At 47.5% G+C, this 13,085-nt stretch overlaps 2 protein-coding genes across 2 annotated transcripts; one reads left to right on the top strand and one right to left on the bottom strand.

Annotated features, from left to right (window-relative positions):
* Positions 1 to 3,975: 3,975 nt before the first annotated feature.
* Positions 3,976 to 6,458, bottom strand: cryba1a (crystallin, beta A1a). The gene is made up of 4 exons (XM_018748562.2): positions 6,322 to 6,458; positions 5,412 to 5,553; positions 4,269 to 4,411; positions 3,976 to 4,123 (listed from the first exon to the last, which is right to left on the bottom strand). The coding sequence occupies exons 1-4, from the start codon at positions 6,456 to 6,458 to the stop codon at positions 3,976 to 3,978; spliced, it is 570 nt and encodes a 189-aa protein (XP_018604078.1).
* Positions 6,459 to 10,310: 3,852 nt separating this feature from the next.
* On the top strand, positions 10,311 to 13,012 carry crybb1l3 (crystallin, beta B1, like 3). The gene is made up of 5 exons (XM_029255665.1): positions 10,311 to 10,455; positions 10,727 to 10,845; positions 11,341 to 11,473; positions 11,892 to 12,034; positions 12,172 to 13,012. The coding sequence occupies exons 1-5, from the start codon at positions 10,390 to 10,392 to the stop codon at positions 12,338 to 12,340; spliced, it is 630 nt and encodes a 209-aa protein (XP_029111498.1). The 5' UTR covers positions 10,311 to 10,389; the 3' UTR covers positions 12,341 to 13,012.
* The last annotated feature ends 73 nt before the right edge of the window (positions 13,013 to 13,085 follow it).

Genomic DNA, 13,085 nt, shown 5'->3' with positions numbered 1-13,085 from the left:
GGGTCCTGCTCTCTGGTGGGTCGGGGGTTCGAATCCCACTTGGGATGCCTTGTGATGGACTGATGTCCTGTCCTGGGTGTGTCCCTTATGCCCTGTGTTGCCAGGTTAGGCTCCTGCTCGGAACACATGGCTTCAGTCAGCGTGTGTGTGTGTCCTCAGCTGGCTGTTCTGGCGTAGGTTCGAATCCAGCTCAGGGGGTGCAATGTTTGCATGTTCTCCCTATGTTTATGGCTACGAGCAGTGAGTTGTGCATGGGTGTCCAGTTCAGATGGTGATGGAAGCCAGTTGCAGATTTGTGTCTGTGGGTGGAGGAAGGTGATGTCGGCAAGAGGCCTGAGGATTCGGCAGCGAAGGAGGAGCTGCCTGGATGTGGGAGGGCAGGGGCCCTGCATTGATCACTACTTCTTGAGAAGTAGCTCATGTCGGTCGAAGTCCAGCGGCAGGTTTCGCACCAAAGTCCGCAGGATATCAGTACACCTGACACTGAGGAAGGAGTGCTGGGTTGCAGGATGGTGAAAGACAAGCAAGTGAGGTTGTGCAGACAAAAGGGGTTAAACTGGGGTTTAAGGAAAAGTCATGGGGGCAACAGCCAAAGGTTAAGTGGCCAGCTGGGGTATGGGATGGGTTGGAGAAGTTAGTTGAGCTTCTTGGTCTCAGGTCATCGAGATGTATGTTGGCTATGCTGGGTGTTGCGCTCTGTGGCTTCATGTTGGTGCTTTGTGTACAGCCGTTGAAAAATACGCATGGGGTACAATATCTTTTCCTGTGTATCTTGAACGTACATCCACAGAAGGAGGCGGCAGTAAACCACACCCGTACCGTCCCTTACCCATATCGTTGTAACTCGATGAGCCTTACCCTTCGGCCCTGAGTCATCACATGGCCTGCTGACCTCAGGTGGCTGAAGGTTCTCCTCTGTCTATCCAACCCAATGTAGAGTGTCCATGGTAGACAGTGGTTTCCTTGGAGTCCTTCTCTGAGCCACCTCCGTAGGGTTAGGTTTAGCCGAACTCCCAGGACTGAGCCAGTCTTCCTCATTAGTTTCTTAACACAGGTAAAAATATTTTTTGAATTAATATTAACAGGGATATCACATGGTTATCATTCTGTAACACTGTATTTTAAAAACCCAACCCTAAAGTTAGAAATATGCTAAATAAACAAATTCAACAGGACTAGCAAAATTATTTCCTTTAGTTTTCCTAGTGGACTACTGCTTTAACCACAGGTATGGTTCCATATCAGAATATTTGGTGGCAAATCACTCCTTGACGGACATCTGCCTGTGCTGCAATAGCGCAGATCGCCCTGTAGCCGATATTTATGCAAAATTCATGCAATCTTTAAAATTCCTTCTCTCACAATGAGATCTCCACATAAATATTCAAGTTATTGCATATTCTGGGTAGGGATTTGGAGTTCTGAAATATTGCAGGTTAATTGTAATGTAGTAGTTCAAGGTGTGGACTTGTAACCTGAAGGTCCTTATTGTGAGACATTCTACTGCTGTAGAACCCTTAACCATTGCATTTCTCCAGTTTAGGTAAACAGTCGTATTAACCAAGTTAATAATAATAATAATAATAATAATGTTGATATTATTATTGGGATAAGCTGTTTCAGACAGTGTGTGCGTGAATTATTATTATTATTATTAATAACAATAAAATTCTGTTATGACTCACCACTTGAAAAATCCGTCGCTCTTTTGTTGACCACTTGGTGGCGCTAATTCACCAACAAGATGAATTTCGAGATGTCAGTTATACTAATATATACACACACACACACACACACACACACACACACACACACTTCCAGAACCGCTTGTCCCATACGGGGTCACGGGGAACCGGAGCCAACCCGGTAACACAGGGCGTAAGGCCGGAGGGGGAGGGGAAACACCCAGGACGGGACACCAGTCCATCACAAGGCACCCCAAGCAGGACTCGAACCCCAGACCCACCGGAGAGCAGGACTGCGGTCCAACCCACTGCACCCCCTCCTATACTAATCTATCTATCTATCTATCTGTGTCTCATGAGTTATATGTGCGATCAGAATTAGGAAATGCAAACCGCCTTTGTACTTTCAGACCCCAATCTGGACCATTTTGGTGGGGTCTCCTGGATTTAAGATAATTTCAAATTAAGTAACAGGAATATGTGCTGTTGTGTTGTATAAAAAATGATATTTCTTAGTGATACATTTTAACATAATGTGTTAAAATTATATTTATCAAAACATTTTTTTTTTTTTTTAAAGTTTTCTTTTCTGCAAATCCCTTCAAAATTTTATGAAAGCGAAGTTCATGGTAGCTACAGTATTCCTTACCAGCACCGCAACTCAAAGGTGTCCCTTTTCTTCTTGTCTTGTGTCTTCGCCGTCCAGCTTTCTCCTCCATATGATGTTACTGAGAATGTCACAGCTTGAACAAGACCAGTTTTTGTACCCATATATACATCCAGCTTTTAAGAACCTCGTCCAGGTCTTCTTGGCTCCTTTGCCAAAAGCCATCCATCATTGGATTGACTCCTTGTCCCGTTATTATTGATCACAGACGTGAGTGAACTGAACTGCCATCAATTCCTATTTTTTCTCCACCGAGAATGAAATCATTGATTTTACCAGTCATTAGGATCTTTGTCATCTTCACATTAAGGTGCAAGGCCATTTCGAGTCCATGTTCTTTGATCTTGAATGGCAGATGTTTCCACTGGAAAAAATAGGTCCAACTGGCCTAAGGCTCACCATGGTGAAATGTATCGCACAGGGCATACGTGACAACTTGAGAAACCCTGCAATTGACATTCTGGGTCACCCTAACCCTAGCTCTTCCTAAAAGTACAAAATGTAAAAAAGTATTGATTTATGGTCAAGATTAAGCGAAGCTGTGGTAGATTTAATCTGATAAACCTCTGCAAGGTCTGAATGGCCTGATTCCAAAGTAATACTCAAGCTTTATTTATGCTATGGAATCATTTTGAAGACTAAGAAATGGGTGGCACAGCAAGTAGCGCTGCTGTCTCACAGCACCTGGGTGGTGCTAGAGGACGTGGGTTCGATCTCTGATCGATCTGTGTGGAGTTTGCATGTTCTCCCTGGGTCTGTGTGGGTTTACTCTGGGTGCTCTGGTTTCCTCCCACACTCCAGAGACATGCTGTTCAGGTTCCCCCATAGTGTGTGAGTGAGAGGGAGTGTGTGTATTCAACTGGTGTATGGATGAGTGGCCCATTGTAAGTAGTGTACCTAGCAGTGTAAGTCATTGCGGTGAATAAGGTGTATGGGCTGATAACACTACATAGTATCCATTGGAAGTCAGTTTTGGAGAAAAGAGTCTGCTATATGAATAAATGTATGAAATTCTTTGTCCCAAGGTGATGTTATGGATATTTTCCAAGAAATATGAATAGTAAAAAAATCTGTAATACACATACAACACATAACTAAAAATTTTATTAAAAATCAAATTACTTGCTGAATGTATTTATGTGGTATCTGAGCTCACTAGCATTGCTTCTGCAAACTCTTCCTTGACAGAATATGATGCATGTACATTTTCAGGGATGTTTCAGGCTACAGATCCCAGGATACAGATCTTTTGATGATTTTTGACATTTTGCATTTTATCAAGTCTCTCCATAAAGCAGCTTCAAAAGGAAAACGATGCAGAGCTTCAAAAAGACGACATAACACACTTGGTACTACGTGGTATGAACTGTTGGGTTTTTTCATTGTCTTTATTGAGCACTCCCGTACAAGTGGCACCATGACAACCACAAACTTGAGCAAAGGACTTTTTTTGCACTGCACAGACTTCCTGTGATGAAGACCTTTAATATTTTTTCCTCATGCCATCTCTCTTCTCATTGTGGAAAGTGAAAGAAAGTGCTGCCAGTGCTCAGTACTCTTCCAAATGTACCGAAAGATAGAGAAAGCTAAGGGTGGGAGGAGGAGGAAGGGTGATCTCTGTGCTCAGTGCTGGATCCGGCGGATGGACTGCACTTGGTTCGTCTGGGCGTGGGGGCCCCACTCGCGAAAGTTCTTGTACTCGCCCCCCTGGCGGTCGCACTCCATGATGTACTGGTGCCCACGGTAGCCTGGAAACTGGTAGCAAACCCAGCTGCCAAAAAGGAAACAAGCGATGGTCATTCATGTGAACGAATAAACGAATGAATGAGCCGTGTCGTGATTTCCCTGCCAGTTTCTCCTCTCGTTATTTTTAAGTGGGTCAAGAGCGTAAAGATCCCACGCGGGTGTGTACTCACGCGCCGCTCTGGACCTGCGTGGAGCCGATCTCATTGTTGCACCAGCCCATGGCCTGCAGAGAGGGGTAGTCGTCGCACATCTCCCACTGGCGGCCCATGAAGTTCTCCTTCTCAAACACGGTGATCTTGGAATCTTTGTGGTTCTGGAAGGACAAAAAAACACATAGCTTGATTGCTCAAGAGGTTCCTGTTAAACAGGGTAAACGGTGACCTGTGTAGCCCCCAGATGATTCCTCTCATGGTACCGGTCAATGGTCCAACTGGAGTTTATATTATTGTCTGAATCCGCTTGTCCCGAGTGGGGTCGCGACGAACCGGAGCCTAACCCGGCGACACAGGGCGTGGGGCTGGAGGGGGGAGGGGACACACCGGGACGGGATACCGGTCTGTCACAAGGCACCCCAGGTAGGATTCGAACCCCAGACCCACCAGAAAGCAGGTCCTGGCCAAACCCCCTGCACCAACGCACTCCCCAGTTTGTATTATTTTAGATTTATTTTTCAAAAGTTATTGGGAGTGGTCCAGATAGTTATTTATAAGATATTCTGCTTTAGTTCACATAGTTAGTTCAATGGTAGTGTTATTATTTATCATTATCTTTTATTCAATTAGCAACCTGCTTTTCTCCAAAGTAACTAACAGTGGTTTGTACACACACTTACTTTCTGAACCGCTTGTCCCATACGGGGTCGCGGGGAACCAGAGCCTAACCCGGCAACTCAGGGCGTAAGGCTGGAGGGGACACACCCAGGACGGGACGCCAGTCCGTCGCAAGGCACCCCAAGCGGGACTCGAACCCCAGACCCACTGGAGAGCAGGACCCTGTCCAACCCACTACACCACTGCACCCGCCTCAGTGGTTTGTACACTAAGCTAATTACAGTGATTTACTCCTTTATACTGCTGGGTAGATTTCCCTGGTGCAGTTCAGGTAAGTACCTTGCTCAACAGTACTATAGTAGGAATGAGATTCAGATGCAGGTATTTTGATAGCAAGGTGATGACTGTAACCACTATGCCTCCTGTTGACCCTGATTTGCTCACATGTTTAGTTCCCTGTTGCTCTCTGGACCAACAAGGTACAGTGGGCAGTCAGGCCACTGAAGAGTGAACTCCTCCTCCATGCATTTGAGGTACACTCACAGCACAGCAGATGGGCCGGAAGGACATCATCCTCTCGACATGGTAGGCGTTGCTGCCGCTCCAAGAGTCCCAGCGAGGGTAGTCTCCCCTCTCCAGAACAAACTGCTGTCCGCCGAAGCTCGAGTGTTCGTAGCCCACCCAGCTGGCAGGGCCCGACAGATAGAGACAGAGATTTAGAGGTTGGCAGAGTTCCTGAAATAACTTTGGGTAGTTTTCAACCTCTGCAAAAGGTGCCAGTACTTCACCTGGTCCCAATTTCACCACAGTAAAAGGTGTGGGCAGCCACTAGTACTTGGATCCACAGAAGTTTTTTTTCCCCCCTTTCTATGCAATGGGAATTTTTGTTTTCCTCTTCTCAACTGCTGGCACGCTTGTCCTAGAAGTCTATAGTCTATAGTCACCTTGGTAAGAAAGATTCTCTATAAAAATAAATTGAAATTAAAATTGATCCATTCAGGCAAATAACTGCCAGCAAATGGTGTATCACAGTGTTTGGATAATCCCTGCAACATTAACATATTTTTGTTCATGTTGAAATATTACACGATGAAGCTGCCAGGTGACTCCACGAATAAAGCAAATTTTCTGCAAATTCATGGTACAGTAGAGTCTGAAGGCTGATTCGCAGCAAAGGAGCATAAGTTGGCTAAGGTAACCCTTCCCGAGGATGTCCACCCCCTGGGAACCTGCCGGACACCTGCAGGTCACTGGTTCTCAGCCAGAGACCTGACAATCCTCTAGTTCGTGTTACCTCTCCGGTACATTCCTGTGCATGTTGCAGTGTGAGAAGGAGCATCTGTCTGACAGAGGGTGTTAATGAGGAGCACACACCCTGCCTGGTTTGCATTGTGCTGGGGTGGAGATCAGGAAAGCGCACGAAGCAGAGAAAGGGATTTTGTTTGTCACTTACGCCCCATTTTCCACCTTCAGCGAACGGATGTTGTCCATGCCGCATTCCATGATGTTTTTACAGAAAGCAGTGAACTCCATGCGCTTCCCCTGGAAGTTTTCTTGGTCGTAGATCGTGATCTGAACACACATTTGCATGCACACACACATTTGATGAGGAAAGGAGGCACTATATGTCTTTTAGGAATAAAAATGGAGCACGTTGCAACCCAAAGTGCATTACTCATTTTCAAAAAAACCTTTGTGAACTACATGGATGCTCTGATTCCTTACATGCTTTGTAACAACTTTTATTTGCACGTGCTATCCATGGTCTTTGGGGAATGGATGTGATAAATGTACACATTTCTTTTTTTTGTCTGTGACTCACCTTCGATGGCACTGTAGTTGTAGGGTTAGTCAGAGCCATTCTGGTGGCAAATCTCAGACCTGATAAACCTGCAACACACTATAATGACAAAATAAACAACAACAACAATGAATGGCTATCTTTACATTAATGCATCTCAGACCTTATCAGTTAGACTCTGCCGAATAACACCTTTACAGGGTCTGATTTGTACTGAAAATAAAATGTTTTGAACTCCACTTCTTTGTAGCTGTTTCCAGCTAGTAGATAACACCATTATGGAGTAGATGTATCATTATGTATTACTGTATATTATATTAATAAATGGAAATCTGTGTATTGATTATATGCAAATTTAGGAGAAGCTCTGCCCTTCCTTAACAGCTAAGTTAATTGTTAGTCATAGGTACTGTGAATATTTGGAGGATATCATTGACAAAAATGGACCATCTCAGTATCTTACTTTGCCTCCTGTCCGCTGTCCTCCTGAAAAGCAGGACGGACTAAAGAGTTTAGCGTCCCGCTAAAGAAGACAGCTCGAGAGCTGAGGTGGTGGCCTTACCTGATCTATTCAAAAACACAAACAAAGAAAACGGAGGTGTGGCTTGAGGGGATCCCAGAGGCAGTCTCTGGACCGCCAGCACACGAGGCTATTTATACGCGACCCGGGTGCACGATTCCCAGGGTGTGCGGTCCGCTTGGCGTCAGCACATTGCTGAGGGAGCTCCTATTGTCCCAAACTGAGCCCCTGCCCTCCCCAACCAGAACCTGCCACCTGCTTCGGACTCTCATACACAAATATGCATGTGATGTCATACCCTTACCTATAGAAGTGTCATGATTAATGACCCCTTTCCCCCAATGTGCGTAGATCACAGGTGGTGCACTCACACTAATCCTGGTTAATTCTTTAATGTAGAAACATTTATGCATATTTTTATTGGGTGGTCAGGCTTTGTTCTTGTTACAATGCATCTCAACAAACATTTCCATGACTACAAATATTTTCTGAAAGCAAAGGAAAGCTGAAACATTTTTAAAAGCGGTCACTCAGAGCTTAGTCCAACGAAACACATTTAGGTAAATTATATTATTTTTCCAAAACATGTGCTGCATTTTCAGACTAAATATTTCTACATTGGAATATCCAGCAGATAAAGGAATCTGAAAAAGGATGGAAAAAGGAATCAAGGTAAGCTTCCTGGAAAGCCATGACATGTCCAAGTATCCTGCACGGGTGAGCTGTGCTGGAGCTGTCTTTGTCCCAAGGCTGATGTCACATGAAGACTGTCCTCTTGACCAGATCCCCAGGATTAACCTTGATGGCAGTCTGTCCACTTTGTGCCTGTCAACTTGCATTCTCTCTCACGCTTTCATGCACACTCATAGCCACACGCAGAGATACACTTGCGGAGACCATTACCCTCCGTCTCCCTGTCCCTTCTGTCCTCATGCACGGCCGATGTCATCTTCTGTTACACCGAAATGTCATATACAGTAAAATCAGCAATCTCATCTCGACTCTGGGAGAGTTAAATCAGTCCCCGCATGAGTGCATTTTGAACATGCGGGTTCCATATAGTCTCTCAGATTTAATGCGGAAATGGAAGCAATCAGACCAAAAATAGGCAGTAAGACAAAGAAAGTGCTGCGATTTATGTAAGAGAAGAACTGAACAGTTGAAGCGCATGGTGTGTTACCCAAGTGAGCGGGTGGAATCCCCCTGTAGGACTGCAGGATGGACCCGGTGCAAGCCTGGTGTATGTGGACACTGGCCACGCCTCACCCGTGACACCAATGCAACATGAAAGGAAGTGTCCGTGGTGCGACTGGGGTGTCACACGAGAACAGGGGGGTTGCTGTGAGCTTTTGTCTCCCAGCTCATGGATGTTGCCATGGTCATGAATGGGGGTGGGGATGGGGGTCGGGATGAGGGGTAGAGGAGGAGTTTCAACCGGAACTCCCAGACAGGGAAACCTTAGAAACAGACTCATGCCTATCTGTGAAAAGGTGATGCTGCTCTCACCTGATGGGCCCACTGAGCGCTCAGGTACGGTAACAGACTGGATTAGAAAAAAAATAACTTCTCCGAAATGGATTGATGTTTTTTGCCCCCCAGGGGAAAATATTTTGCACAGCAGAGAGATGGCTGTTTTATAATTGAATAGCTAAGGTGGTCTTTCGTGGACGCTTTGGGAAACGGGATCCAACCTGAGCTGTTTAGCCTTCCTACTATGGCTGTTGTACCCTGCGCTCCTTCGCTCCCCGACCAGACAGCATTTGGACAAACACCAACACATCAACTCAGCCCTCCGGGGGGGTGGACTGCCACAGAACATGACGCTGTGATGCTGTCCGGCACACACAATGGGTCTGACCTCCATTGTTGGCGCACTGCTTGGTCAGCTTGAAGCGGTGCCGGTGGGGTGAGGGGCATGGCGGAGATGCGAGGGGGTGCGTGGTGCGGGAACGTGGGGCGGCTGGGAGAGGGAGGGGGCAGGCCGCTTTCTGCTGATCGAGGTGGCTGCCCCCATGCAAGAGGACCAACAACAAAGCATTGTGCAGAGTCAGCCAGCCCAAGCGATCAGAGCCCTTTCCCCAGCTTCCGAAAACAAGGGCTCCGCATGCTGTCCAATGGCGGGGGCTGGGCGCCCCGGCCTGCTCACGGGGGGGTTAAAAAAACCAGCCTGGGATATGTATGTATATATAACCCCACCCAGGGGCCTGGGCCAGCACTTCTTTTAGGATTTCCTTTCTCTTCGTCCAACTCCGTTTCCTCATTTCCAGTTGCAGCTGCTAGGTGAGATTCCGGAGGTGGTCTGGGGGTGAGCGTGGGGCGGGGGGGGGGAGTCTATTGGAGGGCGGGGTGGTGTGTGTCAAACGCCACAACAGTTAAGCCAGGGAACTCAGATGACCAAGCGCTACAGCTCCGAGTCCGGAGAGAGGGGGCGGCACGGGCCAGTTTGAGTGCAATCCACCAGCGTGACGCGGGACAGCAGGTGGACGCAGGTCCGCAGCGGCTCTGCAGGGCTGCGCTCCAGCGGGGTGCACGGCCGATAAGCAGTTTAATGGCATTTGCTGACCGACATGCGTTCATACGTTCTGTGACGTCAGCCCAGTTCTTGCAAATATTTATTTCTTTTAAGCCAAGTATTTAACAAAGCTACTTAACGCATTTTCCCTAGAAATGTAATAAACAAATACAGCAGCAACTGTACTAACCTGGGTGGTGCAGCGGCACAGCTGGTAGCACTGGTGCCTCACAGCTCCTGCGCTATAACGGGAGAGGATCCAGCTCAGGCTGTGTGGAGTTTGCGTGTTCTCTCCGTGTTCGCGTGAGTGTCCCTCCACGGTCTAAAGACACCTATTTCAGGTGAGCTGGTGACTCTGAATCACTTACAGTGTGTGTATGTGAGCGTAGAAGTGTGTGTGTGATCGCCCTGGGATGGACAGGTGTCCTGTCCAGGGTGTACCCTGCCTTATGGCCTGTGAGTGTGAAATTACTCTGTGGGTGATTTTGGCGGATCATTTTATATACTTTCGGATACTATATCTAGCATTTTAAGTCACCTTGGACAGAGGTGTTACCTAAATAATAATAATAATAATAATAATAATAATCAGTACTGGGAGGACTGCCATGTGACAATTTAATTTTGTATTGTTGTTTCCCCTCTCTAATCAACCCCGTCCCCCTACACAGCCGTTCCAGCTCCCGTCATGTCCCACTGCGGAGCTCAGGGAAGCATGGGTAGCCGCTCTGCCCTGCCCACGCGTGTCAATAAAGTAAGTGTTCCTCCTGCTCACCAACCCATTATTCCCCACCTCCCGCAAGGCCGCTGGTATCACCCCACTATTATGAGATCCGTCACACTCCCTGGTCGGTGCAGACTACGTTCCAGGCCAACAGTCGGCGACCTATTAGCAGTTTACACCCAGAGATGGGCACCGAGTGCCAGAGCGTGACCCCATGTGTCAATGCAGCGGCAGCATCATCCTGACCCCTGCGTGTGTGGTCTGTCTGAAAAACTGCCTCTGCTTTCCTTTCTACTGCCAGATCTTCCTCTTCGAATTCGAGAACTTCCGGGGCCGGAGGGTGGAGCTCACGGGAGAGTGTTTCAACATCTGTGACTTTGGCTTCGACTGCGTCAGATCCGTCGTGGTGGAATGCGGACCGTGAGCGCTGCAGCCGCACACTGCGAAGCAAGACACATTTCCCTGATATTTCGGCACAGAGAGGCCCTTAGATCGTAATATTGGGAGATAAAGGTCGGCGTCAACGTGACGGAGAACATATGCTGCGTACGGGTGACGCGTCAACGGAAGTCATAGGGAGCAGTAAGACTCTTCTGCACATCACATTTAAACAGCCTAAAGAACTTATTGTTGATATCACGGCATCTGTACCGCCCAGCGTAGCTTGGAAAGCCTCAGATCAAAAAATATATAACATTTCGGCATGGATCTGTTGCCGTGCATGATCGTCGCTAACACCAGCCACCCAAATGAACATGACGCACGCTTCGGAGCTCAGGGTTTCCCTCTGCTGGTCTCCAGGTGTACTGAGGATGACATCACCTCCTTGAGCAGCATCACCCTGGAGACGGCGTTGCTCTCCCGCTGAGGTCTTTGTGTCGCTGTCTGGTCACGTGGCTGTCTTGTCCTCCACAGCTGGGTAGCATACGAGCAGCAAAACATGATGGGAGAGATGTTTGTCCTGGAGAAGGGCGAATACCCTCGCTGGGACAGCTGGACCAGCAGCTATAGGAACGAGCACCTTATGTCCTTCAGGCCGATCCACACGGTGAGCCTGTCCAATTTGACTCTGCCTTCAGGGACCTCCATCGCCACATGTCTAAGTCCAGTGCAACTTAGCTGAATGAAACCTGAGTCTTCAAAGTTTTTTCCTTAAATGTGGACCCAACTCTAAGACCCAAGAAGGCCTAAGACCCTTACAACCTTGCGTGACCTTTAATTACCGTAATTCCCAGGCTATTTGTTGAAGTTTGCTGAAGTAACACACGTTGTTCATCTCGCTCATCGTCACGTGATCTGCGTCTAGCTTTTGGGAGTAAAAATATGGCCCCATCCTACCTGAACCCAGCCAATGACATATTTAGTTTCAGATCATACAATTTACTTAGGACTAATAAGCCACATTCATGGGCACAAATGAATGCAAATAAAGATCTGTCTCGAATGTCCATGCTCTCCCTCTGCAGAACTACCAGGACCATAAGATTTGCCTCTATGAGTGTGTGAATTTTGGAGGTCGCAAGATGGAGGTTTGTGACGAGGACATTCCCACCCTGTGGTCTTACAGCTTCCAGGACCGTGTGTGTAGCATCCAGGTCTCGGGGGGAACGTAAGTCCCTCCCTTTAACCAGCACAGTTTGAGTACTAGGAAAACTGCAGCGTTTTCCAAAAGTCTGGAAATGTATTAAGTATCATACCTCACATATCTCTTTCTCTCCCTCTCCCCGTCTCCGACCTACCGATCAGGTGGGTCGGGTACCAGTACCCTGGCTACCGTGGCTACCAGTACTTGCTGGAATGCGGTGCCTACCAGCACTGGAACGACTGGGGTGCCCGGCATCCGCAGATTCAGTCCATCCGTCGAATGAAGGACATGCAGTCGCATCGGCGGGGCTGCTTCGAAGTGGGGGTGTAGGCATGGCAGCCTCACGGCTACATCCACGACACCAGATATTTTATACTGCTATTATTCTAAATTATAAGATACTTACTATTTAATTTTCAGGTCTTCTGGTTTGTCTCAGGTTCTGCAGATCCTTCATTTTTTATATCTGTATGCTTTCCCCATTGTTAGGAAAATAAGGCAGATCAGGCTATTTATATAAGAGTTTTCCCCTGCCGGTAGTGGCCATGTGTAGAAAAGGCTGAAGGACACAATTTCAAAGCCAGACCGGGCACAGTTTGTGCCTCTGCTTGTTTTAAACACACCCAACTGATGGGGTCAGTGGTTCCTGAGGTGCTACTCTGTAAGCCTTTTCTCTTTGAAATACAGTATGGCCTGTCCTGGAGACCCCCAGTGTGTACAGTTCAGGTGCTGGACCAGTCTTCAGAAAGGTCTTCACTGATCGCTGTAGGAATGATGGGACTGAACAAGGATGGAAGTGCATTTTTTGGTGGTTAGACTGTTTTTTTCTTTTGTGGGCACGCTTGGGCGATACCTGAAGGTAAACGAATGCCGAACCTTTCTCAGGGATGCCGGCATCCGGAAAGTCGGACCACTAAAGACTCGGCGCTGGAGGGCCGCAGAGGCAGCCAGTGACTTTAGTGAAAAAATTCCCTTTTCGATGTCATTCCCTTACTCACCCCCCCCCCCCCCCCCCCCACCTAACTGTATTCATTGTAACACCATGTTCAAAAATAAACGTGGAGGTGATCACATG

The sequence above is a fragment of the Scleropages formosus genome, chromosome 10 (genome assembly GCF_900964775.1).
Source record: "Scleropages formosus chromosome 10, fSclFor1.1, whole genome shotgun sequence".
Lineage (NCBI taxonomy): Eukaryota > Metazoa > Chordata > Actinopteri > Osteoglossiformes > Osteoglossidae > Scleropages > Scleropages formosus.
Note: the sequence above shows the minus strand (reverse complement) of the source record. Positions and strands in the feature narration are given on the sequence as shown.